The sequence below is a fragment of the Anser anser genome, assembly GCF_964211835.1.
Source record: "Anser anser genome assembly, chromosome: 1".
Taxonomy (NCBI): Eukaryota; Metazoa; Chordata; class Aves; order Anseriformes; family Anatidae; genus Anser; species Anser anser.
Genome location: NC_139720.1, coordinates 127054028 through 127078482, shown reverse-complemented (window position 1 = coordinate 127078482; position 24455 = coordinate 127054028). Strand labels below are relative to the sequence as shown.

Genomic DNA, 24455 nt, shown 5'->3' with positions numbered 1-24455 from the left:
TCGTTAAGGGAGCTGCTCCTTGTTTTTCTTGTTATTGTTTTCCTCTTTAATCATCTCTACCGAACCATTTGTCATTCGGGAATATTCAAATAAGTCAGATTTTTGGGGGCAGCTGAAAGGTAATCCAGCACAAACCATGTGCTTTTCTAGCCTAATTGAAATTATAGAGCTTTATCTGTAACTTGTGTCAATACTCTGTATGTAGCTTTTGTGGTTTTGTGGGTGTGTGCATTGTTTTTAATTGCTTGTTAACATTCATACCTTTAAAACTTTCAAATAAATTTCTGTCTGTTAGTCATTTAACTGTCCCACTTCATTTCAGGTAAATGGACTGATTTTGCCCTGTTTTCTGAGGTTAGTTTAAAAATGGTAATGATAGTTCCACTCAAAGACTAGGAGCACTTCCTAGCCAGCAGCTGGTTTTAAAGAGTGTAGCCAACACCCAATTCTTGCAGCGTCAGCTATTGATCTACATTGCTATGTTCTTAAATAAACACAAACTCTATTATTATTTTTTTTTCTGGTACCAAAAATAAAATAGCAATGTGGTTTTAGATCTGTACCCAGAAGGAGTGCTGTGTGAAATGATTATTACACAGGCAAGCACCTTTGTACTGCACAGTGAGCTCTGGCTGCAAGGAAGGTGGTGAGCTGCAGTGAAGCAAGCCAAGGTGATTTCCTTTGTCTATCAGATGTGCTTCTCTGTACCTAACATGTTATTTGTGAGAGTGGAGGAATATAGGCTAGTTCTGGATGATGCTTGTGATCTGGCTTCTCAGCACCTGCTTGGCTGTCTAGTGATAGCAGGTGAATCATTTTTCCAGTGAGTGGCAGAAATCTGGCCTTCCTCAAGCATACAGTTGTGAACAAATGGTAATCAAGTACATCTGAACTTCAGACACCCTAAGATATATTTTATGTCATACTGAACAAAATACATTGTAATAGCTTAAAATTGTTTACTGTACCTGCAGATTCATACAACAGAGGATGTTTTCCATTCAATATTTTATGTAATTAAAAATATGGTCATATAGTTACTTTTATCCCCAGATAGTAGTGAAAAAAATAGATGGGTAAAACAAAAACAGCAAGCCATAGAAGATTTTATGAAATTAATCTGAAAACACATGTGATTCCTCTTAAGATCGTGTTTTGCCTTTCATTTTTATCTCCGGTGTAGATAAATGCAACAACATTGTATTGCCAATGACTTTTTCAACCTACTGTCTCTTGTGACAGAGCAGGGTCTCAGGAGCTGCAGATCAACACATTTCTTTGTCAGAGCTTCCCTTCAAATTTTCATTATTTTGCATTTGTACTTCTTTTGGCTGCTAAAGGCTAAGATGGCAAAATTGTGGATGTCTTAAGCACTGTAACATTCCCAAGTCTTTGGATTCCCTTATGAGCTTAAACTACCTATTCTAATGTTATTTTAGCTTTACTGCTAAATTTCTATTCCATTTTGCCTTTTACATATGGAGGTATGAGTGTTTTTCCTAAGTCATTCTGCTCAGAGCAGAAATAACACTTGACATTTTTGCTTATGCCCCTTCCAGATCTGTGCTCTCCTCATGGAAATTTGTTGTGATACTAGAATTTGAAAAGCAGCAATCCAGAACACCTACTTTCCTACTCCAGAGTATGCAGATGAGTCGCAAAAGAAGAAGTCCACCACATGCTTTTCTTTGGTCCTAGATAAATCCACTACCCAAGCCTTGCAATGAGCTTGAAGCTAATACTCTTCATTTCAAATGCAGTGAAAATATCAAGCACTAACTTTGAGAAGTATACAGCAAAAGGTCCATGTGAGTGTCCACAAATTTTACTGAAAAATTTATTTTTAATCAGGTCTGGATATAAATCCATAATAGTATAAGGCAGTGAGAAATCTGTGTTTTGTGGCCTTGTGTCAATAGGAAAAAAAAAAAGGCACCAATAAAATAGCACAAAGCTTTATTTTAAATAGAGATGTTGGAAACTTCAGGAAAGGGTTGTCAGGAACATAGCAGTTTGGTTTGTAAAGATAATTATATTTGGCTCCTAACTTGTTCTTGAGGATTTCTGTGACTTGGGGAAAACAAACATTTGGCCTGGATGGTTCTGTCCCATGGGGTCTTATGTGGTGGTTTCAACCTGGGGCAATTTTGGCCTCCCCTTTCACAAGAGCTTGATCAAATGCCCTGCTGAGGTGCTGTTGAATGTCATTATTGGACATGGATGTAATCAATGAAGTAGCACCAAGACTGCTACAAGACTAGACAAATTGCTAGAATACCTCCACTGGGCAAGAGGCACAAAGTCTCATTATCATGGGATGTTGGATTTAGGACAACATATTTAATGTGGGATTTTCCTGGCTTTTAACTATGCACAGTTAATTGTAATCTCCTTTTGAGATGAGGGAGAGGAAAAAGAATCCACTTAAGTAAAATACAGTAAAATAAAACTAATTTCAGGAAGCTTCTGAACTGGTTGTAGCAATGTCTGGAAGAACAGTTTTTTTAGCCAGCTGCTTTTACTCTGAGAGCAGAGCCTATGCAGTTGTGCTTTCCCTGAATTTCTTTACCCTTCATCTCCCAGCCTTGCTCAGTAACCTTTGACCTTGCCAGCCAATTCCAAACAAATTTGACAGAGGGGATTTGGGCTCAAGGAAGCTCAATTCTGACAACTTTTTTCCCAGATAAAAAGGCCTGTTTTTTCTGCTACTAAGGCCTCAGAGTGAGTATGGCCCTTGGTCAGCACAGGGGAGTCTGTCCTGTCTATCTATCCTCTGAGTAGATGCTGAAAGCAGCCACATATGGGTCTGGTGGCTCTCCTCTTTTGATTGCACATGTTGGTGAATATATGTCCCATTACACACCTGAGGATTCACCCATGAGGCACAAACTTGTTGGAAGCCAGGCTTCCTTACTTCCACTGCTCATATAAATAACCTTTGTATTGAAGGCTGTGTGACCAAACATCTGGACTGAGCAAAGGAAATGGTTAAAGCTCTGGCAGTTCTAATGCAATATTTTAAAGAAACAATAGTCATGTCCTGTCTACACCCCTGCATCTACAGCCATGGCCATTGGAAGTATCACATTTCCCAGCAATGTCTTTTTCAGTGCTATACAGCCTATATTCACAGATAGTTCAGATGAACAAAGTCAAAAATTTGTTCTGAGGTGCTCCAGAATTATTTTATATGTTTTTAATTCCCAACTACCATGCCTTTCTAAAATCCATGTTAGCATGAGCAGTGGATATGGCCCCATATTTAATCTGTACCATGGAATGACAGATGAGGAGGAGAGTATGCAGAAGAGACGGCCATCTGTAAACACACTTATAATGGTGTGAACGTGGCCTCTATGAGAAGTGGTGTTTTATTTAGCTATACTTCAATCCACTTCTTGAAGAAAAATTGACGGAAGACCTAAAGCAGTTCTCCTTTCTGTTTGAGAGCATATGCATTTTTTCATTAAAGTGTTTTTTCAAAAGCAGCTCTAAGAAGGCTTGCAAACTTGAGTGGTTTAACTCTAATCATCCCAGACATTGGCTTTCGTGGTGAGTTGCTGTTTGGGATGGATACAAGCACCTTTTGGTCAGAGACAAAAGTGTTTTCTGCAGCAGGGACAAGTTCTTCTTGGAGTAAGGAGAAAAGCTAAGCCTACTCGGAATAAAAATAATAATGATAAAAAATATTTGGGAAGTTAGAAGTGTAGGAGGAAAACGTTTTCTGCTTTGCAGTATGCTCCCTCCACATTTGAAATTGTATGGAGGGTATTTATGGAAAAGTTTGCCACCAGCAATGTTCAGAGCCCTGCAAGGGCTGGTGGCGCTGCATTGGCTCTGAGTGCAGCTGTGAGGATAGGGGTCATTAATTGAGGCTTTCTATGATGTGGCTGTACCAGTGGAAAACAATGGAGTTATTTATTTCCAGCTGTCTCTGTGACATGAAAAAAGGACCAGTTTGCACCACAGCACAGCTGCTGTTGGCTGCAGCACAGAAATTTCAGGAGTTCTGTAGCTAAGAGAGTACCATTTACAAGATTCAGAGATCTAAAGACTGTCTTCAAATGCAATATGTTGCGTTTTTCTCAAGCACATTGTGTGTACTTAGAGCCCAATCAGCCAATCCTGGCTACAACAGCTGCATAGCTTAAAAAGAAACACAGTTCAAGTCTCCATGGTGGAACACTTTAAATGAAATGAAATGAAACACAGCCTCTGCTCTGACCTGTGCAGATTAATCTCATTCAACAAAGCGTATGCCTCCAAGTGCACCTGTAACTTCACAGACTCTTAAGTGCTTTTCTGCTGAAGCCACCCGTGTTGTATCTGCCTGGTGGTTCTGCCTTCAGCAGCGTGGTAGCAGCAGTATGCCTCATGTCACCGTGAGCTAAAAATGCCTTACAGGGCATTATCAAAGCTGCGATGCGCTGATTGTGAACTGCGTCTCTCAAGCTTAACTTATTCCTCTGCGGTAACCCGTCTGTTGCCTCTCACTGGCAAGTCAATTGTGCACCACGAGGACAGCGTGAGGAAATGCCTTCTGTAACTAACATATTGGTGTGATCCTATGTGTTCTACGTGTGTTATTTTGTCCTTTGTTGCCTTGAAATCTGAACTGATTTTTCTGTCTCCATAAAAAGTATCAGCAGTTGTTTTAATATGATTTAAAGTTTACCTAAGTGCAAGAAAGACAAAATGTTTTCCAATGAGCCCGAGCAAGACTTTCAGTGAGCTTGAGCTGAATACATGTCAACCTCAGGCTGTTTTGTTGTTCTGGGTGTTCAGTGACAGCATACATAATTCTGGTTTTGACTGTTTCCAGTGAAAACTAGGCAAAATGTGGGGTTTGGCAAGTTTATCAAAGGTATCTGATAATCAAACCTCAAGAAATGGGAACTTACTTTAAACCAAGCTACATGGAGAGAAGTTGACATAGTGCTATCAGTTTCAGCTCTGATCAGAACTCTTGCCTGACTGGTGTAGTCTATGGAAGTGAGGATTGTGTCTGCTTGTAAAACAGAAAGGTAATGCATGAGTACTTGTATTTGTGAGTGTGCATCCGTATGCATGTGTGCATGCACGCTTACACATGTAGACAGAATTCTTCTAGAAGCTGGGACGTTTTTGCTGTGGTTCAGCCTGGAACACGTTCCAGACGGCTTGCCAGCTCTTTTACGTATGGATTTGGGTGGAAATGTTTGTACATTGTCCTAGCGCTGTTGCAAGTGCCAGAGTGATCCCATTGTTTGAGCGGGGTCTCAGTCAGAGGCAATTCTGAGTGAAAGAATAGTAATGATCCTATGATTCTAATTCAGAGTGTGTTGCATTTAAGTACTAGATCTTTTTCCTATGTCCATTCAGTGTTTTATGAACACTTAACAGAGTCTGTGCACAGTCTCATTAAATATCTTATTGGACTGTGGTAGCCAGGAGTGCTATTAGCCACTCTAGCAGTTGCAAGCATGGCAGGTACTGGGTACCTGCCAAATTGCTGCTGGAGTTATGATGAACAGGGCAACGAAATCCATCAGGAAAGTGTCTCAAGTGCAACATTGAACTTCTGTTACTGATCAGCAGTATCAGAAGCTGATTCACATGTGCTCCATATACTTTTCAACTACTGCCAGAAATGAACCTTTGCAGCTGTTGCCTGCAGCTGTTTGAGTTTTAGCTCTAATTTTGTATTTCCTTACATGCTGGAGAAACCAAAATAAATTACTGACTACAACCAGGCTCGCCTAAACACAGGGAAGGACACTTACATGATGCCACAGTGTAAATAAGCCCACAAACCCCAGCATAGAGGAGTCATTCATGTGCTGGCAGCTGATTTGTGAGTCCCTTGCCGGAAGGATCGCATGCTGCCTGGGACTGACTCTCCAGAGGCATCCTGTACTTGTAGCCGGCTGGTTCTTGTTGGGATACCTCCATGCTCCCATAGCCCTCAGCATTGCTTTGGCTAAGGTTCCTCTTTGGAAAAGGGTCTGAATTGTCCAGACTCTACCTCTAATCTGCTTCCCAGTCTCCCTTTTCCATCTTCCCTCTGCAATCTTCCCAAGGAGAGCTGGGAAATAAATCACTGCTGCTTTGCACTGCTGAAAGCTATTCCTTGTTTCTTGCCTGGTGTTGTCCTATAAAGAGAATTATAGAATACCCAAGTAGGAAGGGACCCAGGAGGATCATCGAGTCCAATTCCTGGCATCACACAGGTCCACCCAAAAATTCATACCATATGGCTAAGTGAACAGTCCAAACGCCTCTTAAACTCCGACAGGATCAGTGCCGAGATCTTATCTTGAAAGTGAAACGCTGTCAGTGAAACACTAATAGAACACGGTATTCACACATGCTAGGCTGTAAATAATTAACCCCAAGGGAGCCAAACTTTTAAGTTATAAATTGTGGGGGAATTCAAGTGAGTTAGGGATATGCTCATTTAGTGTTGGTCAGTTGAAAGGATATAAAGCTGACAGAAGGTATTCATAGCTCTATTAAACGTTCAGTATTTGCACCATCATTTGTTCAGTACTGATGTGGAAGGAAAACTCATACAAACACAAATCCTTGCCAAGAGCTTCCTTTTGAGGTTTACTTAATGTTTGTGTCATGGGCAAATTTGATCAAATGGTGAGATCACAGCGTGTCCATGCATTTTCTGTGTCAACTCCCTGCCCTTTGAGACTCCTAGTGATTTCTATATGAGGACTCAATAGCATCGATGTTGCTTAAACATACATTCTCAAGTCTGTGCTGGTGACAGAGTTGTGCCAGTGATCATTTGAAACCAGGGATCTGCTCATGCCCTTGGAGTCATTCATTCATGAAAGGGAACTCTTGTACGGGAAGGTATCATAGAATCATTAAGGTTGGAAAAGACCTCCAAGATCATCTGGTCCAACCATCCCTCTGCCCCCAATATCACTCACTGAACCGTGTCCGTAAGTACCACATCCAGCCTTTCCTTAAACACCCCTGGGGAAGTGGTATATGGTCCTCCTGGTTCCATGTCATCATCATTTCCCTCTTCTTCCTCAGCTGTTGGACATCATGAATTGTGGGATAAATAAGAGACAAATAAGCAGGTGAAAAGAAAAAAATGCTTTTCCTTGTCTTCACTGAGAGGAGATGAAAATACCCTTCTAGGTCTTATTGGCAAAGGGGGACAGGGTCAGCAATGGGGGTGCTTTCCTTGTATTACCCTATCCCAGCTATTGAGAGGGTTGCAGGACCTTCAAAATCCACTTCTTCATATGGAAGGAGTGGGTTTTCCCTTTATGCCCATCTGGGATCCAGGACAACTTGGATAAATCACTCATAAGGAGAAACAATTTGGTCTCCAGACTGGTAACCATCATCACATACCCTTTGTCTGTCTTCTCTCCTTTTGCAATTTTTTTTTTTCTTTTAATCAGGGTTGGAGGGGGATGAGATAAAAACTCAGCATAGAAGTGACTTAGACACATAAACCATTGGGAGCTTGGACGTGGCACTGCCTCTCCCTGCATCCTTATGTTTTAAATGAGAGTCTGTTTCTGGAGGAACTAAGAGCACTTCAGAGGGCTGAATGTCACAGCCATGTCAGAGAATTCACTTTGAAATGATGAACTTTCTTATGGATTGAACAGGGAAACCTTGCTACCTAGAGAGAGGATTGTCAAGTCTCAGCCTGAAATTGAGAAATCCATACAAATAAGTTTTTTTTTGTTTGTTTGTTTGTCTGTTTGTTTGTTTCCTTTTACTCATCTCCATCTTGGAAGTGCCAAATAGATACTTTGCACTAAGTTCATAGTGGTACTTGAGTTGGAAGCAAAGGATCCTCTCCTATAATTCACTGCATATGAGCAATACTGAAATATCTTGCCTGGAAAATAAAATAAAATCCAGCTCTTAAAACAGAACTATTCTGTAGGTTGTGCTGATTATTGCCTTGTGCTGCATGACTGTGATTTTTGGCACAAAGTATCACATACCAAATTCCCAAAATAAAATGCTACATGATATTCTAAGAGCTCTTAGGAAGCTTTAAAAAGGAATTTGCCCACTGGGTGAATATTGCTTCTGGTAAAAATCAAATGATGCAGTAGCAATGGTTTAAGAAGAGGGAACTTCAGTCAGCAAATAATTAGGTTTGTAAAACAAGCGCAAGAGAAAACGAAAACCTTCCACCAGTCTCGTGCTTGTAAAAGTTGTCAGAAATCCTGCTTTGATTGTAACGGCTTTACAACTATGTTAGAATAACTAAAACGTCTGTTCAGCAACATTGTGAAATCCTTGTGCTCTGAACTCTTGATAAAGGGGACTGCTGAGCGATTGGCTCGTAGAGACTTTACAGGCAGCAGGAGCTGTAAGTAGAGTGGTCACTGCTTGCCTTCCCTAGGTCTGGTCAGAGGGAAGTGCAGAAGACAGCTTTTTATATGAGTGCTTGATTTTCCTTGGAGAGGGAGAGAGCAGGAAGTGCCTAGGAAATGGTTCACGACAGAAACCTGAAGTTCTAAATAGAAGAGAGGAGGAGGAGAGCTGATGGATGCAGCTTCTGAGTAGTTGAGCTCCTGATAAAACTGCAGTGGAGCAAAACCAGACTTCATTGAGAGTGAGCACATCCCATCCCATCCTGATGGAAGGGGAGACAGTATCAGAGACCAGGAGAGCAGCCAACAAAGCCACTCGGATTGCCCTTGGTGTGTTCGTGGCTGGCACCATTGCGCTTGGCACTGCACTTTTCTTGGGTAAGTGAGAATGTCTAGGCGAGGGTGAACATAGCCCTCCTGAGCCTGCCCGCCTGGTGTGGGTGTTTTTGCTGTATGCTATGTTTTGGTGACAATCCCAGTCTCCTCTTCTTTTTCCTTGTTTTATTTTTACCGTAAAATGGAAATGCATCAGCAAAGAGATTTGTTATGGGGAACACTAGAGCTAGAAGCTGCAATGTAAGCCCATGTAACTTTTGAAAGCTGAATTTAAATTTGAATACTCAGTTCGATGGGTTCTAGCTAGAGTTGGATTCTTTCACAGAATGGGGAGGAAAGGGTAAAATTATGCATATTGGTAAGACATTGCAAACTGGCAGTTTGTGACCAATGTGGACTAAAATTCTCTGTTTCCTGAAAATCAATCTGTAGTGCACACATTTTATGCAGTCTTTTGGGTTATCCTTCATTTGGTTTTCATTAGGGCTCGACTAAAATTCCTGTAGAAAGCTTCAATAACGCATACGCTTGCACATTATTTAGATGTTTCTGTTTTTCTATGATGAACTGCAAAGGTGTCTTTGCAAAAATCATAAGAGGTGCACCCGGGATTAAACTAAAACATTTTGATCAGATTTATTAGCTGTAACTGGACAAAATAGAGAAGGAAATAAATTTTTCTCTCTGGGATTTGGAATCATTTATAGATGGCTTTTCTTGGAATATCGCATGGAAGCATATATCTACACCTAAAAATGCACCCAGAAACCACCAGACAGTGAATAGAAAGAAATATTTTGTAAAAGGTTGCAGAGAGATCCTTTTTAGAACAATTTAGACAAACTTTTCATTTCTTTAATCAACACCAATTTCCATGGACTTGAGGGAACTTAACCTCTAAAACTATCTTTTGCTTCCCTCCAATCTTTTATGATGCTGTGTGCAAGGTATGCTTCATTAGTAATCACAACGGAGAAAATGGTGTTAAGTTTTCTATAGAATATTTGAAGCAGCAGGCTCTCACTCAATATTTTTCTGGTGTAGAATAAATTCTACAAACACACTTAAGTAACTATTGTGTATAGAAAGAATGCCACTTAGTTCAATAAAACCCTTTATAAATGTGAGGAAGATTGGATCCTCATTTTGGTAGCCTAAAATATTGATTCTATATAAAAAATAATGTTTTTCTCTTAATTAATATGATACCAAACACCAGACAGTAATGGAGAGACCTTATTTCTTTTTTAGCAGTTGTCTGTTTGTATATTTATTTCTTGTAGAAAGCAATAGAAATTTTAACATCATGGCTTGTTGGAGATGTCTTTTGCCCATAGACCAGACATGAAAATTCAAGAACAGATAATTTTTATAGACAGCTTTGTAAGTGTGCCGAGACCTTTTCTGTAACCGGGGATTCAGCATAAGAATTTTCATTGGCATAATAGCTAAGAAAATAAAAATACTGGCCTTGGGTCAACCAAAATGTTTTTAAGGTTTTGTTTTGAAATTGTCTGAAGATTTCAACCAAAAGGAATGATGGAAAAGAATTGAACTGTTCTGTTTTAATAGTTTGTCAATGAAATCTTCTAGTGTTTCATTTTGACACTTTTTTTTTTTTGTAAGTTTGAGTTTAACTCTTTTTCAGGTTTGTAAAACTGTAGAAAAGGAAGCCACTATTAATGGTCATGTGAAACATTTCAGGCATCTGAAGATGACCTTTTTTTTCTTGAATTTTTATTTAATCTGCAAAAACTTGGTGTTTTTGGTGGACCTGAAACAATTCCCCTTCATTTTTTTCAGTCTGAGAAGTGTAACATAACTTTCTCCTACTTCTCTTTTATGTTCCTCTTAGAGTTCTCTTGACTCTATCTAGGAGAATGAAGCGTTTTTATTGAACATTATTTGCTTGTAGCTTTGGCACCAAAGCACAGGTCAGGGCTCTCTGACACTTTCCTGCTGTTTTCTGTATGTCTGTAGCGCAGGCAGGAGGGTGTTTCATGTTTTCCCACTGCGTATGGCTCTCCTTGGATGCTGCAGAGCCACTGTGGAGGTGAGGGCTGGGGAGGACTGGGTCCTCCGGGCAAGCTGTGCCATCACCGTGCCACTTGGTCATGGTGGCACCTCGTGAGGAGCTGTGGTTCTGAAATCACACACACAAAAAAGATTTCCTCCAATTTCCCCATTTCTCAGGCAAGATTAAAAGCAAAAATGCCCCCTGCCCTGAATAAGAGTAGGGTAGAAGAAGGTAGGCCGTGGTGGAAGAAGGTAGGCTACTGATGGAGGCAGGTAGTGCAGCCTGCCTCATGGCCTGGCAGCAGTAAAGCAGACAGACCAACATTTTCATCTCTGTAGTGGGGTTTTGCCCCCCCCAGGGCCAGCACAAGTGTAAGTAAAATGTGTAGGTTAACATCACAACTGTAGGTAGTAATGTAATGATTGATTCTTATAATACAGGGAAAAGAAAAAAAAATCAAGAGAACAAAAGCAGGTAAATTTTATTTAAATTTTTAAAAAATTTGCTCTGATGAGAAATTTGTAAATAGAACAAAGACATTTGAAACTATATTTTTCTTTGTTTACAAGTATAAGAACCATGATGTCTGCTTTGGATTTTTTAGCTTTACTGCCTTGTTTTCATTCTCCCTCAGTTTTCATCAAGTGCAAAACAATTAAAGGTTGTCTGGAAATATCCTTCCTTTTTCTGCTTTGTTAAGAGAAAAATCTAGCAAGTCTTCAAGACCTGGATGAGTTCTTAAAAGCTAACTTTAAAGAGGGAGAAAGCAAATCTCCATGAATGGGAGGAGTAAAATGCTTTTGAAAAACAATTCAGTAATAAGCACATTATCCATTATTTGTAAAATAAAATAGAGAAGCTCAAAACTGTATTCTGTAGATCTGCGCTTCTCTATTTCCTACTGTACTTCAAAGTTCCATTTGCAGTTTTTTTATGTGTCAAACTCTTGTGCCTTTCTTGGCTAATTGTCAAATTAACTAGTAGTAGTTTTTAAGATGTATTTCACTGAGTCAATGCAAGTTTTGGTAAAGTAGTCTAGAAATAGTTTTACAGTCTTAGTTTCTAAGAAAGTCTGAGTGAAATCCAGACTGTTCTATCCTTAGCTGTCACTAAAACTGTGAATTTGGATGATATGAAAAATCTTAATATTAATTTCTAGCTTTAAGTTTGTTTTTTTTTTTTTTTAATTATTATTTGTTTTTAACTGTAAAGTTTTCCAGTGCTGAAATCCTATTTCACATCTTCATGTCTTTTTGAACAATTTAATACCACAGGAGAAATTGCTTTTTCATCAGCAGCACAGTTAAAGTTATGATACCTTGAAATACCCATGATACCCTCTTACTCTCTGGTTTGGTTTTTATTTTTGGTTTTGCCATGGACTGAGTTAATAAGATAATGGAAGTTGTGAGATGTTTAAGTCTACTAAGCACATCTACTGAATCTTATTTCATCTGCCCCTTGGGACTCTTTCCCATCCTCATCCCAAGCATTAAATGTCTGCATATTTGCTGCCTGACAGCAGGGTCTGAAATTAGTGATTCCTATACTTAAGTTTTGGTGGCAATGGTAATGCATATTTTTGAAAGATAACCAAAATTAGCTGAGAATTTCATAGGTCTTGTCAGTGCGATTTTTGGAAGCAAATAAAATTCCAGTACCTTTGGGGGCCAGTTCACACAGAAGACGCTCTGTGGCTTATAAACCAGGGTTATTACTCCATTTGTTGCCCTCTAAGTTATTCCAGACTAGGGGATGCTGAAGGTGTCCCATGGGTGCTGGGGGGGGCCAGACAGTGCAGCACTGCTGCAGGAGGAGGTGCAGCATGGAAAGCCCTGCAGAAGATGGCTAGGTAGCTCCATGGTAAGCTGCCAGCTGGGAAAGGTATATCTCTGGAGGGATGGATTTTTTGTATCGTGGTGGTGCTCACCATTCCTAAGTGGAGTGCTGTTGCTCCAGGTGTTGTGCAAATGTACTATGAGAGACAGACAGTTCTTTTTCCATGCTGCCCAAGAGCAAAGACGGAGGAAAGAGAGGTGGAAGCACGTACAGGAGGGGAAAATAATTTTTTAGGAGTTGCAGTATTTACTTAATGCACATTATAAGTGTTCTAAATCAATGCAGCCAGAATGCATTAGGGCCAGAGCTTACACTGACATTTGAATGATCAGGTACACAATATTTGGCTCAAATGGTCAAAATTCATGACAAATGGTGTCATTATGGTTTTCCATTTTGCAGTTAGCCAAGGTCTTATAAAGTTTCACCCGAAGCAACAATACTGTTTGACTTCAGAATGCACTGAAGCTGGTAAGCAACAATTTTCTCTCATCTATTATATATCATTATCACAGTATGTTAATGAGATGTTTATACCATTTTATTTTTTTCCACAGTTCTTTTCACTCATAAAGTTCATTAACAATGACAGTTATACAACAAAACAAAACAAAACAAAACAAACAAACAAAAAAACTTGAAAAAAAGAGTCAAGGTCTAAATTACTATAGATCTGTTTATTTTCTGCAATTCAACTTCATATTTTTAATCATTTTATCTCTATTCTATCCAGGTTAACTCAAAGTTTCCTGTAGGGTTTATTTATTTATTTTTTTAAATAGAGGAACCAAATAGTGGGTGACTCAACCTTCAGGTGTATTTGGTTTGTTCCTTCCAGTAATCAGAAAATTGGCAAATGAATTCTGCACAGAGGTACTTTAGGGCCAGATCGTACACAGAAGTGCACACCTGTTACGTGGAAACTATGACTCAAAATCTGTAACCATATTTTCATATTGGCAGGCTCTTTTCCCCACACAGAGATACATGTGATAATCCTTACAAAGCTTGGACATCTATTAGTATGAAATGAGAGCTAAAGAGATCCAGTTTGGTAGCACCTAAGAGACCCATTTTGTCCTTGTCATTTTGACAGTTTTTCTCCCACTAAATCAATGAGAGTCTTTCATTGAATGTAACAAGATCAAAGATCAAACTATTGTTACCACGTCTGGAAATCTGGCCCTAGAGCCATTTCAACAGAAATGAAGTGGACATCATGTGAACTTCTACGAATATTTATTTCCATTCTGAACCATTAAGATAATACAGTGAGATGTTTGTCTTGTTTTGAAATATGGGCAAAATTCTGTGGACTAAATATATACTGTGAAAAATCTGTAGATGTCAAGATTGCCCTGACACTTCATGTCACTTGGCTTCCATCTGTGCTGTGCTGACTGTACTCTCAGCCACCCTGGGCAATGCTGTCCATAGCTAATTTTTGGAAGATTGCATATATCTAAGTAGGATGACTAATCAAAACAAACAAACAAATAACACTCCGCCACCCACACTCCCCCCACCTCCTCAAAAAAAGAAAGAAAAAGAAAAAAGAAAAAAAAATATGTGTGAAGTGTGTGGACTTCATCTTGAGCTTCAGGACGGAAAAAAAAAAGTCATTTTACAAGTCTGAGTTGGAATCGGCTTTCTTGTGCACATGAAGTAACATAGATTTTTTTGTAGACTCTGCAGAATGTGGTATTTTACACCAAGGCAGACTTGGACACCTACAGGACCTGAGTGTTTTAGCTGAGGGTGTACTGTGTAGGGATTGAGCTCTGCCTTGAAGAACAGCTTTTCAGGAGTCATAGAAAATTGCCAAGGACCAAAATGTCTTCAATGTACTCAATTTGAGAGTTTCTAACATTAGGATGGAACTTCAGCTGAAACAGAAATATCTTAGGAAGAGCTATTCTAAGTAAAAATACTGGATAATAGAAATTGTACCATAAATTCTGTAAAAGTTATCAGATTTCCTGCTAAGAAATTTAATCAGTTATTTGGATAAGCCTCAAAGCACATGGTCGTTTAGCCAAAAGATGTACATTATCTCCATATTCTCTGTTATTTTACTCATGTAGACTTATGCCAGAATCTCTATAATGCATGATCATTTGATTATACATGCAAAAGTTATTTTATCAAACTTGTCAGACTGATCTGTCTCTAACTGGTCTCACCTGCAATACTGCTGGGGAAGGCAGTCACAAAACTGAGCTGAATATACTAGTTATCTCTTCCATTGAATGGCAGATCCAAACTTGCAGCTATTCAGCTGAAGGTAAACAGTGCATAATTTTTGGTAAGTTAACAGTCTGTTTGATATGTATTGATATTATATTCCTCAGGGATTTAATTCTGTCATGGCAACAAAGGACAGTCTTTGTTCAGGTATCTGGCTCCAGAAGGTCATGTTCCAGTAGGTTCAGTGGTCATTGCTCTTACGACACTCAAGAGCATTCATTGCACAAATATTTCATTCTTTTTCTGCTTCTCATGTAGGCATTCTTTATTTAGGTAAAAATGGTCCGTAAAATTTATGTGGTATCTTTTTATTTATTTATTTATTTATTTATTTATTTATTTATTTATTTATTTATTTATTCTTACAGCTGCTGCCATCTTAGGCAAGATAAATCAGTCTGTAGATCCTTGCGAGAACTTTTATCGATTTGCATGTGATGGCTGGATATATAATCACCCTATTCCTGAAGACATGTCAAACTACGGTGTTTATCCTTGGCTGCGGCACAATGTGGACCTCAAACTAAAGGGTAAATATGACATTTCTGAAAGTATTTAGTTGACTTTTCGGTGTTGCTTGTTAAGTGGCTGATGCTGAAACAAGTAAAGACTCCACACTCTTTTCTGATTATTGCAGGATATCCAACAGGACAACTTCCTGTTCTCTTTTATATGTATTTTTGTTGTTTTTATTGACAATAACATTGAGAGAAAATGATGTATAACAGAAACAGAATTTGGGAGGAAGCAAACAATTACTTTTGACTCTACAATTTAAGAACCATGAGACAAAAGGATACTTCTTATACCAAAGGAAAAGGTGGCAGGGGTTGAACCACCTTTTCCTTGCCGTAGACCGGTAGACCAGAGTGCAGGAGTACAGCATGCACGTTGAAAAATATCTGTCCCAGATCCAGACAAGCATCAGCCTAGGACAGCACTCTGTCTCTGACAGCAGACGATTGCAGGAAAGGAATATAAGAAGGCAAAAACAGTGATATTTTCCAGTATAGTTAGCTAGCTCTTGGCAGGAGGCAATTTGTAGCCTTCCGGAGATGGCTGTTTGGGTTCCCTGTTTCCTTCAAGTTGCCATTTAGGTTTCTGTTGCAGTACCTGAACTATCATCAGTGAAAGAGAAGACTGTTTGAGGATGTGTGTCTGCAGAAAAAATAGCCTGGTGTGGAAGTGTGTAGGAAGACAGGTATTTTAATCTGTATGTTATTTGACTTAGCACTATACTCTGCAGCAAGGCCTCCTCACCAGGAAGCTCTGCAGACCAACTGGGAAAAAAGGGTTACAATTATTGCTAGGGAGGAAAAAACTGTTAGAATTTTATCATCTTCACTAAAACCATGTCACACATGCTGTCAGTGTTCCTGAGCGTAACACACCTTAGGCATGCTATTGACCTATTAGTTCACCTATTAGCCTCCTGTTTGTTCACCACAGAACAGAGATCATCTTTAGGATGTTGTGCGTAAATGTAGCATTTATTTCTCTATTAGTTTTTGTATGCGCATGTTTGTTGTCATCAAAGCCCTTTTCCACTTTTCTTCTTCAGTTACACTGTATTCAATTTCCCCGTCATTAAGTATTTTGAAAGGTGCAGGCAGTTTCAGAGTATGATTTTGGAATTTCAGCATAGGATATAATCTGATGACTGCTGTTTTAAAATCTGCTGAAGATGTCACAACCTAAGGAAGAAATATTGCTAGAGCCTGTTTTAAGTTACACTTTGCATTCTAATTGTTCTGCCGCCAGAATAAGGCTGTGTTAGAAAACTGCACATCCTTCATGAACCTTAGCCACATATAAGCCAGATCTAATTAAATACAGAGTAGCAAGCTGTGATTCTCATTCTTAATTTCCTCCTTTTACCGTGCCTAATCAAGGACATCACGCTAAGCCACATTTTTATGTGGTTTTCTTACTGCATTCCCTTTAGAAGTGGCTAATCCTTAGCTAGGAAAACACAAGACAAAGAAAGAAACATCTGAATGAGAAGTATTTGCTTAATGGAAACTCCATATCAAAAAAAGAGTGTAATGAAGTGCCTGATAATTACTTTAACAGGCAGCAAGAACTGCTCTTTAGCATAGAAAAGAGAAAAGATGTGAAACATCAGGTGGTGCAGAGTAGTTGATTTAATATAACGTTTGTTATCTCATCATTATCATTTTATTTAATAATTTCTCCAAAATATATTCTTGGTAATTAAAAAAAAAAAAAAGGAAAAAAGTAAATGGTAGAAGTCAGTATTGGTAGCCAAAGTAACAAGGTGTAACTTCAGCCTCTGTATGTGTTTGTGTTTTAGCTTGAGTTACTTCATTATATTATAGAGTATTATATTATAGAGTAACATATTATAGTCATTATATTATAGAGTTGGTAGAGTTGGCCTCTCTTCTTACACACATTGACAGACTCTTGGTCAGGACTTGGATGTGGCCCATGAAGTCTGTAGTGTCGCCACTGATGCTCACTGCTGGTGTTCTGTCTCAGTGGACCTGTCTTGTGATTTTTTTTTTAAGAGGTAGCTGGTTGAGAGCTGTCCTGAATAAGAGGAAGAATACCAACTGTTAAAAAAAAAATAGAGAGGGTATTTATGTTATTCCTTCCAATAGCCTCTTGTTGGATAGCTCTTCCTGGATAACAAGCGAGCAGCAGACAGTAACAGCGCTTACTCTTTTTTCTTAGTCTCTTCATCTGCAAATAGATCTCTTTTCAGTGGTCCAAACATTTTTGTAATAGTCCAGATCTTTCTTATAATGACTTATTCATCCGAGCGTAAGAAAAGGCAGAAGTGGCCCAAGTCAAGTAAATCTCTCTGGGCAACTACTTTTTGGTAAAATGAAGTACCTGGATCAGAGGTGGAGTAGCCAAGACTTTCTAAAGGCTTTGTGGCTGCTCAGAATGAAAGCTGTATCTGAACTGGGTGATTTTGGGAAACCATGAGTACAGAAAGGAGATCATTTTGGTTCCTAAGTGAGGTTTTAAGGCAGCACAGCAGCTGAGCCACAGAATTCCCACAATGTCTCCCTTCTTGGGAGACCCGAACGGCATCTCTCTGCAAGTTCTGCGCTGGAGCAGGAGTGGGGTTTACACCTCACTGCTGCTCCATGCATGGTACAATAGTCCCCTGGGTTTGCAGGGAATCTGTCTTTTGGCTGTAACCTGAAGTAGGATGGTATGTTCGTATCTGCAGATACCAAATTCCAAAATAACTGTAGGACTGTACTTTGGAAATCTTGCAGACAGAGGTGTTTGTACTGTAAAAAAATGTATCAAGCTGTGACATCTGATTTTCCATTTCATGACTAACAGAAAAAATGTGCAAGTACATGTTGAAAGTATTAATATAATGAAATAAAGCTTAATGCTGGCATTTAGCACAGAGCTCCTTCTGCACTGTAACAGTTGGGGCTCTTACAATCTTCTGGTTTAAATGTAGTTTAAACTATTGTGCTGGTGGATATGTGTGTGTTTTGGGGTGGGTAGTTGGACGGAGTATTGCTTAAAAGATTGTTTGAGGTTTATTATTGAAATTAGTTTTATGAACTCTCACATCACTGTAAGATGACTTTTGTTTTTGTTAGAGTTTGTGTACATTTAGATTAGCTGACTTTTGGAGGAACTCACATGGTGTGCTTATCTTTTTTATACACAAACTCAAAGAATTTACAAAATGTTGAAATTACGGAAACAAACAGCATTTTCATTTAGGAAATGTGCTGTCTATTAGGGCACTGGGCAGCATTAGGAAGCATTAATGTAAGCACAGCTGTTCAGCTGCCATTTCCATAAGAACTTACATATTGCCAAAATCAATATTCAGAAAAATGGATGGAGGGAATTTCTTCTTGGGCTGGGGGTTGAGTAAAACCTAAAATGTCAATATATTGATTGAATTTATTTGTAAAAATACAACATGCTTTCATGAATTTGGTGTTTGGGAACATTTGTTTGGTTTACTTGATTTGTGCTGCTTAGCAACTAGAAAATATATGAATTGATTAATTACTAAACCTTTGTGAATTCTTGTGGACATGCATATTAATTATATTCTCATTAATGAAAAACTAATTCACAATGATTAAATGTTCTATCAGTGTCAGAGGAATTAATAATTATGAACAAGTTATTTTCAAGAGTCACTAGTCTAACCATAGTGAGATGGACATTGCCATTAAGAAATAGACTGATGGACACTAGTTGTATCATATATGAAAGATGTTTGCCTGAATTGATTAACGATGTGTTGATCATCACTAAATGCCATTCCAAAAAAAAAAGGGGGGAGGGGGAGGGGAGGTTGGGTAGGAGTTGGGTGGGTGGGAAAACAGTTTTTCAAAAAAAGACAGTCCTGATTAAGGCATCAGCTCCACAGAGACAATTCCGAGGAATGAGCTCCTGGAGCTACAGGGAAAAAAAAAAAAAGAGTTTTTATTAAAAAATAGATGTTAATGTTTTAAAAACATGGAAATTGTTATATTTAGGGCATACCTGAGACTGTGCAAGCCAGCAAAAGGTCTTCCAAAAGGGATCAATAGGGATCAATAGCCACATTCATTGGCATTTTGGATGCTTCAGCCTTCCAATGAAGAGAGGATACAGCAGATGGTAGGACAACATGAGTTGTGTCTAGAACTCTGCATTATTTCCTAGTTTTCATGAATAAGGAATTTGCCTTGATGAAATATGCTTGGAGTGATTATTGGGAGTCCTTACAGTAACATGATTCTGGTAACCTTATTATTTATAATGGGGAAAGTGATGGAAAGAAGGTGAGAAGGTAATGGAAGGCTGATTGAGGAGAGAATACAAAATACATGAAATTGAAAATAATATATGCTTTCGTGAAATTCAGAAGATTCACTATAGGCAACAGAAGAGAAAAAATTGTACTGATTAGCTATGTAATTTGCATCAGTACAGAGTGTGGTTTTCCTAGGGAGAGGAAAGAAGGTGAAGAAAGGTTGATTAGTCTTCTCTCAAAAATGATATAAGCTGATTCAAGACAATTTACACAATTAAGATTAATTTGAGAAATAACTTTACCATATTTCCCTTGCACCTCCTTGTGGAGTAAGAAACTGGGGAGATTATCTTAGCAATGGGTGTGGAGGGATATGGATCCAGATCTTTCAACTCAGGATAACAACTTAATTGTGAAATGGTAGAATCTGAAACAGTGGCTCTTTTTCTGTCTCTCCTGTTGAAACTAACATTTAATATGAAATATTTAACCTTCAAAGCCATTAAATGTTCTTCTAAATGATTTTAATAGCCAGGTAGTTAAAGTATTCAATTTCTGGGTGGCACATAGGACTCCAGTTCCTCCCCAAAGAGCATGCAATTGCATATAAAGTAAAATAATTCTCACAGTAGAGGTGAAAGGAAGGCCACCCCAGAAATCCATACAAGCCAGTAGTTAGGAAATCTCAAGATATGGGAGACCAAATGCATTTCAACTTGGATCTCCAGTTGGTTCAGGTTGAACAATGGGTTTTAATTAGTTCATAATTAACACTTTTGCTTCTGTTTTGACAAACAATGCTCTCCAGATTTGCTGGAGTGTATATATTTTTACCTATGTATTTACAAGTAAAGTGACTTATTTTCATATATCTGTATTTTAACTACATGTAAGATAAAACTATGCTCCTGAATCATTCAAATTCAAAAATGAAGTTATTCTTGCATGGCCACATTTGCTCATTGAAAAGAAAAAAAAATTAAATATCAGAATATTTGTGAAGGAAGGTCATCGGTGCCTGTTGTGTTATTTCCATTAATCCCTCCCCAGCAAATGGGGAAAGCCACCTTTCTTTTTTCTTACTTTCTTTTAGACTCAAAGGAAAAGGCTTTATTAAGGCAGTCATTGACTTAAGCATTTCAAGATTTCTGAAAACTTTTGATGCTAATTTGTTTTTTCCATTTACATTTGAGGACAGTAGAGGAACAATGAAGGAATCTGAACCATAATACATTAGAAATTGAAATAGGTGTTTATGAAATGTATTAAAATATTTTTTTTGGTACTGCATTAGGCTCTGACAGCTTCCCTTCCAAACCTCTGAAAGCCACCAGCAAGAAAAGGAAGAAGAGCCTTAGAGTTAGTAGAGTGATGGTATATTCTTTAAAAAGTATCTAAGTACAGTGGTGAGAATTTTTTTTTAGTTGTGTTGGAGTGAAAATTACATATTTAAACAGTCTATTTTCTTCTTTTGGAATCCTGAAAGCAAACTTTCATTTAAAAACCAATCATTTGCAGCTCACTTTTTAAAAAGAGTTTGTTGGGGATGGGGACTGCAAACTACACATCAGACAGTCCACCAAACACCTGAAATAGTAAGAAGTGCTAGAGAACAACTAACAGAACTGGTAGTTAAAAAAACAACAAACAAACAAACAAAAACAAACAAACAAAAAAAAAACACTGATGGAGCTTCAAAAAACAAATAAACAAATATTGCTGTCTATCAATTGTTAGAAGAGGAAAGGTGTTGTAGCATATGCTGAAGATGTATAGTAGTGGATATTCTCAGAAAAAACTTGTATTTTAAAGGCAAAAAGGAATTTAATGAGGCCCTGAAATTATGTATTTGCTGTTGGATTACGATGGTGCCAGAAGGCAGCAATGCTTGGGCTTCTTTACCCTTAAAGCTTGCATCTGCAGTGTTTTCCAGGCAGGCAAGAGGTTGCTCAGCTCTTCTCCCGAGGCTTTGATATTCAAAGCAGATCTAAAATATGAGCAAGGCAGGTGCATTAGCACAGGAGTGTGGCCTGTGCTAGTAAACCTGCCAAGAGAACCAAGGATCCTTTTTCAAGATAAAGTTTTACTGAAACATTAAACACTGCTTTCTGGAGCAAGAGATGTCTGTCTTTGCAGGAGAGTGTGCTGAGATATAACTCTAAGAATATTATAATATGGGCTCGACTGTATGTGTCTTGTTTCCAGGAAATATGTACAGCTTTGAAATATGCTAGTTGATGAAATTTTTGTAGAACTGTATTTTACAGATTATAAGTTATTTTTTTATAACTTGATATAAAGGCTCTTCACCTCTCCAGCTGTAGGGGTCAGGTTTCCAGACTGATGAGAATAATATATATATATGTACCAGATTTTCCTTTTTGAAGAGTTCATAACCTGGATTGTTTTTGTTGTAGTCTATTATTCTCATAGTCTCATGTAGCAAGCCAGGGAAGTTACCACTGGACAAGCAATCATAACAGTATTGTGCATAATTTTGGATGCTGTGGCCACTGATTTTATTTTGAGGTAGAACATTGTGCCCTTGTAGGCCTCCATCCATAAGACTAACCCTCCTTCACTTAACTCCAGGCTGTGAAAAAAGGGATCTGGAAACTAGATACTCTGAATGAAAGTCAGCTGACTCCAAACCATTCTCAGATAACCACTCTTGGAACATGCAAGCTCACATTACTGTAATTAAGACATTACATTGTTCTAGCTGTGATTTCCATAACAGCAGTGTGGCTTTGAAGGTTTCTGTGCGCCCCCTCACATCCTGGACAAATCATTTCTGTCCAAGATCACTCTGTAAACTGCAATAAACCTGGTTTCTGAAACCCAATGCACTAGGAGTTTGAAGAAGGGCAGTGCCGTTATGACACAGGTGGAGTCCTCAATAAATGCCCCTGGCAGCACAGGTACTGCTTGGATTACAGTTGCTTTTCAAGGACTCTTTTGACATAGCTTTTTTGTGTGAAGTAAGTATGGGATTAAGAGTTAGACATACTTAATGAACATTAGATTAACCATAAGTATGTCAGAGCTTAAGGAACGACAATTTACACACAAGTGCTATGTGATTAGTTTGAGTGTGCCCAGCGTGAAACTGCCAAGCATTTGCCATGTGTACCCATATGCGCACTCATCTCCCACTGAAACAAAATGACCACCTGTGTTTCCCCTGTGGATTATGGGGGCAAAAGTTGCTTTCAAAAGGTAACAGTGATGAAATACCCCTTTTTCTCTACTTTTAGGCTGAAATTCCTCAGATCATTAAAACATTCTGCTGCTAGCATCAGAGGATATGCTGCATATGTCTAAAAGATAACTTGGATTTTGCTTCTTCACAGAGGTAGCACAGAACCTGGAGAGGAAACAAAGCTTGTGACTGATAGCTGAAGAGGGTGAACAGCTTCTTTAACTACTCTTTTCATCAGTTTAGAAACCTGACGCTTTTAGCTGTAGACGGATATTAAGGAGAAGGTGAAGAACACAGTCTTTATTGCTCAGGAACTGAAAGAGAAGTCCACTTTCTTTGTTTACAGGCAAGCAAACTCCTTTTCCACAAGCAGAGTTCCTGCATTTTGGTCTAAGAAACTGAAGATCATTGTGTTTTAGGGAATGATAAACATGCAATCTGCAGCAAATATGTGTTCTGGTTACTGCTACCAAAACCAAAGGAAGAGCATGCTGTTGCATGAGATTTTCACAGAGACTTACTGTGGCATACTTGAAGGACAAGCTTTTTCTTCCTTTGGCCCAATGAATGGTTACAGGCTCGGGCTGCTTTCTGGATCTGCACTGAAAACAATGCATTGCAAATTGTTTTCAGATGTACTATTGAGCATCTTCTGGCCAATGCTGAGCAACTCCCACTGTCACTGACATTAAAGGGGCTGAGGATCTTTCAGCATATTCAAAAGATCAGAGTCTTCAAGTCTTTGAACCAAGTTTAGCAAGCTTTATGCTCATAAAGCAGCACTGTTCAAGTCAGTAAGACTCTGACATGAATTAGATATGGAGGAATTAATCTTCTGTGCCTCACTTTATCTGCAACAGTAGATAATGGCTGCACCTCCTTGCTGTCACATGTCTGAGAGTGCTTGGAAATCCTTATCCTAAATGTACAGAATGCAATGCCAGGAGCAACCATTAGATTATCTCCTGTGACCTTTTAGTATCAGCCAATTACATTACCCATATACGAAGCTCAATAGCTTGCACTGGGATAAAGCATAATTCACATTAAGCTAAAGCGTATCTTCCCCCAAAACATCAAGTCTTGAAGATGTTAAGGGGCAGAGAAGCCACTATCTCTGCTACTTGCTTGGCTGCAGTGGTTAATCACTGTCACTGCTGAATTTGCCTACATCTTCCAATGTCTGCTTTTTCTTTTGCCTCTTTTCAGTAGACTGAAGATCTCTCTGGCACCAAGCATTTTCTAATGGTGAGGTAGTTTCATACTGTAATCCCATCATCTTTCCATAATCTTTCATGAAACTAAATAAATCAAGCTCTTCAATTCTCTCACTGCATTTTTTTTTGTTTGTTTTTTTCCTCCCCAGTTCTCAAGCCTCTCCACACAAAGAAAAAAATGGCTGTGATGTTTTTCTGCACCCTGTCCAAATGTTCAAAATTGTTTATAAAATCTGGACAGCAGAAGGGCACGCAGTGTTCCAGTCTGTCTTGCCAGCCCATGTAGGACAATAAGATTATTTCCCCACTTTGATACTTCTCTGTTTTTGCAGCCCAAGACTGCTGTTTTCTCTAGCATTGTCCTGGGAGTTCATGCTGAATTACTTGCTTCCTTCCAGCCTTTCACTCCTCCAGGGTTAAAACTTTCCAGGAAATGGGATGGCCCTTTGGGGTTTTTGTATAAATTATTATTATTATTATTTTATTTAAAGTA

At 38.7% G+C, this 24455-nt stretch overlaps 1 protein-coding gene across 2 annotated transcripts in view; it reads left to right on the top strand.

The window, feature by feature from the left end:
- Window positions 1–7996: 7996 nt before the first annotated feature.
- PHEX (phosphate regulating endopeptidase X-linked) overlaps window positions 7997–24455 on the top strand; it is a 102820-nt gene continuing 86361 nt past the window's right edge. Inside the window, exons 1-3 of one of the 2 annotated variants that reach the window (XM_083832412.1) lie at window positions 7998–8726; window positions 12943–13011; window positions 15156–15317. In XM_083832412.1, the coding sequence (XP_083688538.1) occupies window positions 8615–8726; window positions 12943–13011; window positions 15156–15317 (343 nt within the window). In that variant the 5' untranslated portion in view covers window positions 7998–8614. Of the gene's footprint in view, window positions 8727–12942; window positions 13012–15155; window positions 15318–24455 lie in introns of both variants that reach the window. The other variant, XM_083832413.1, reaches the window with a different exon arrangement.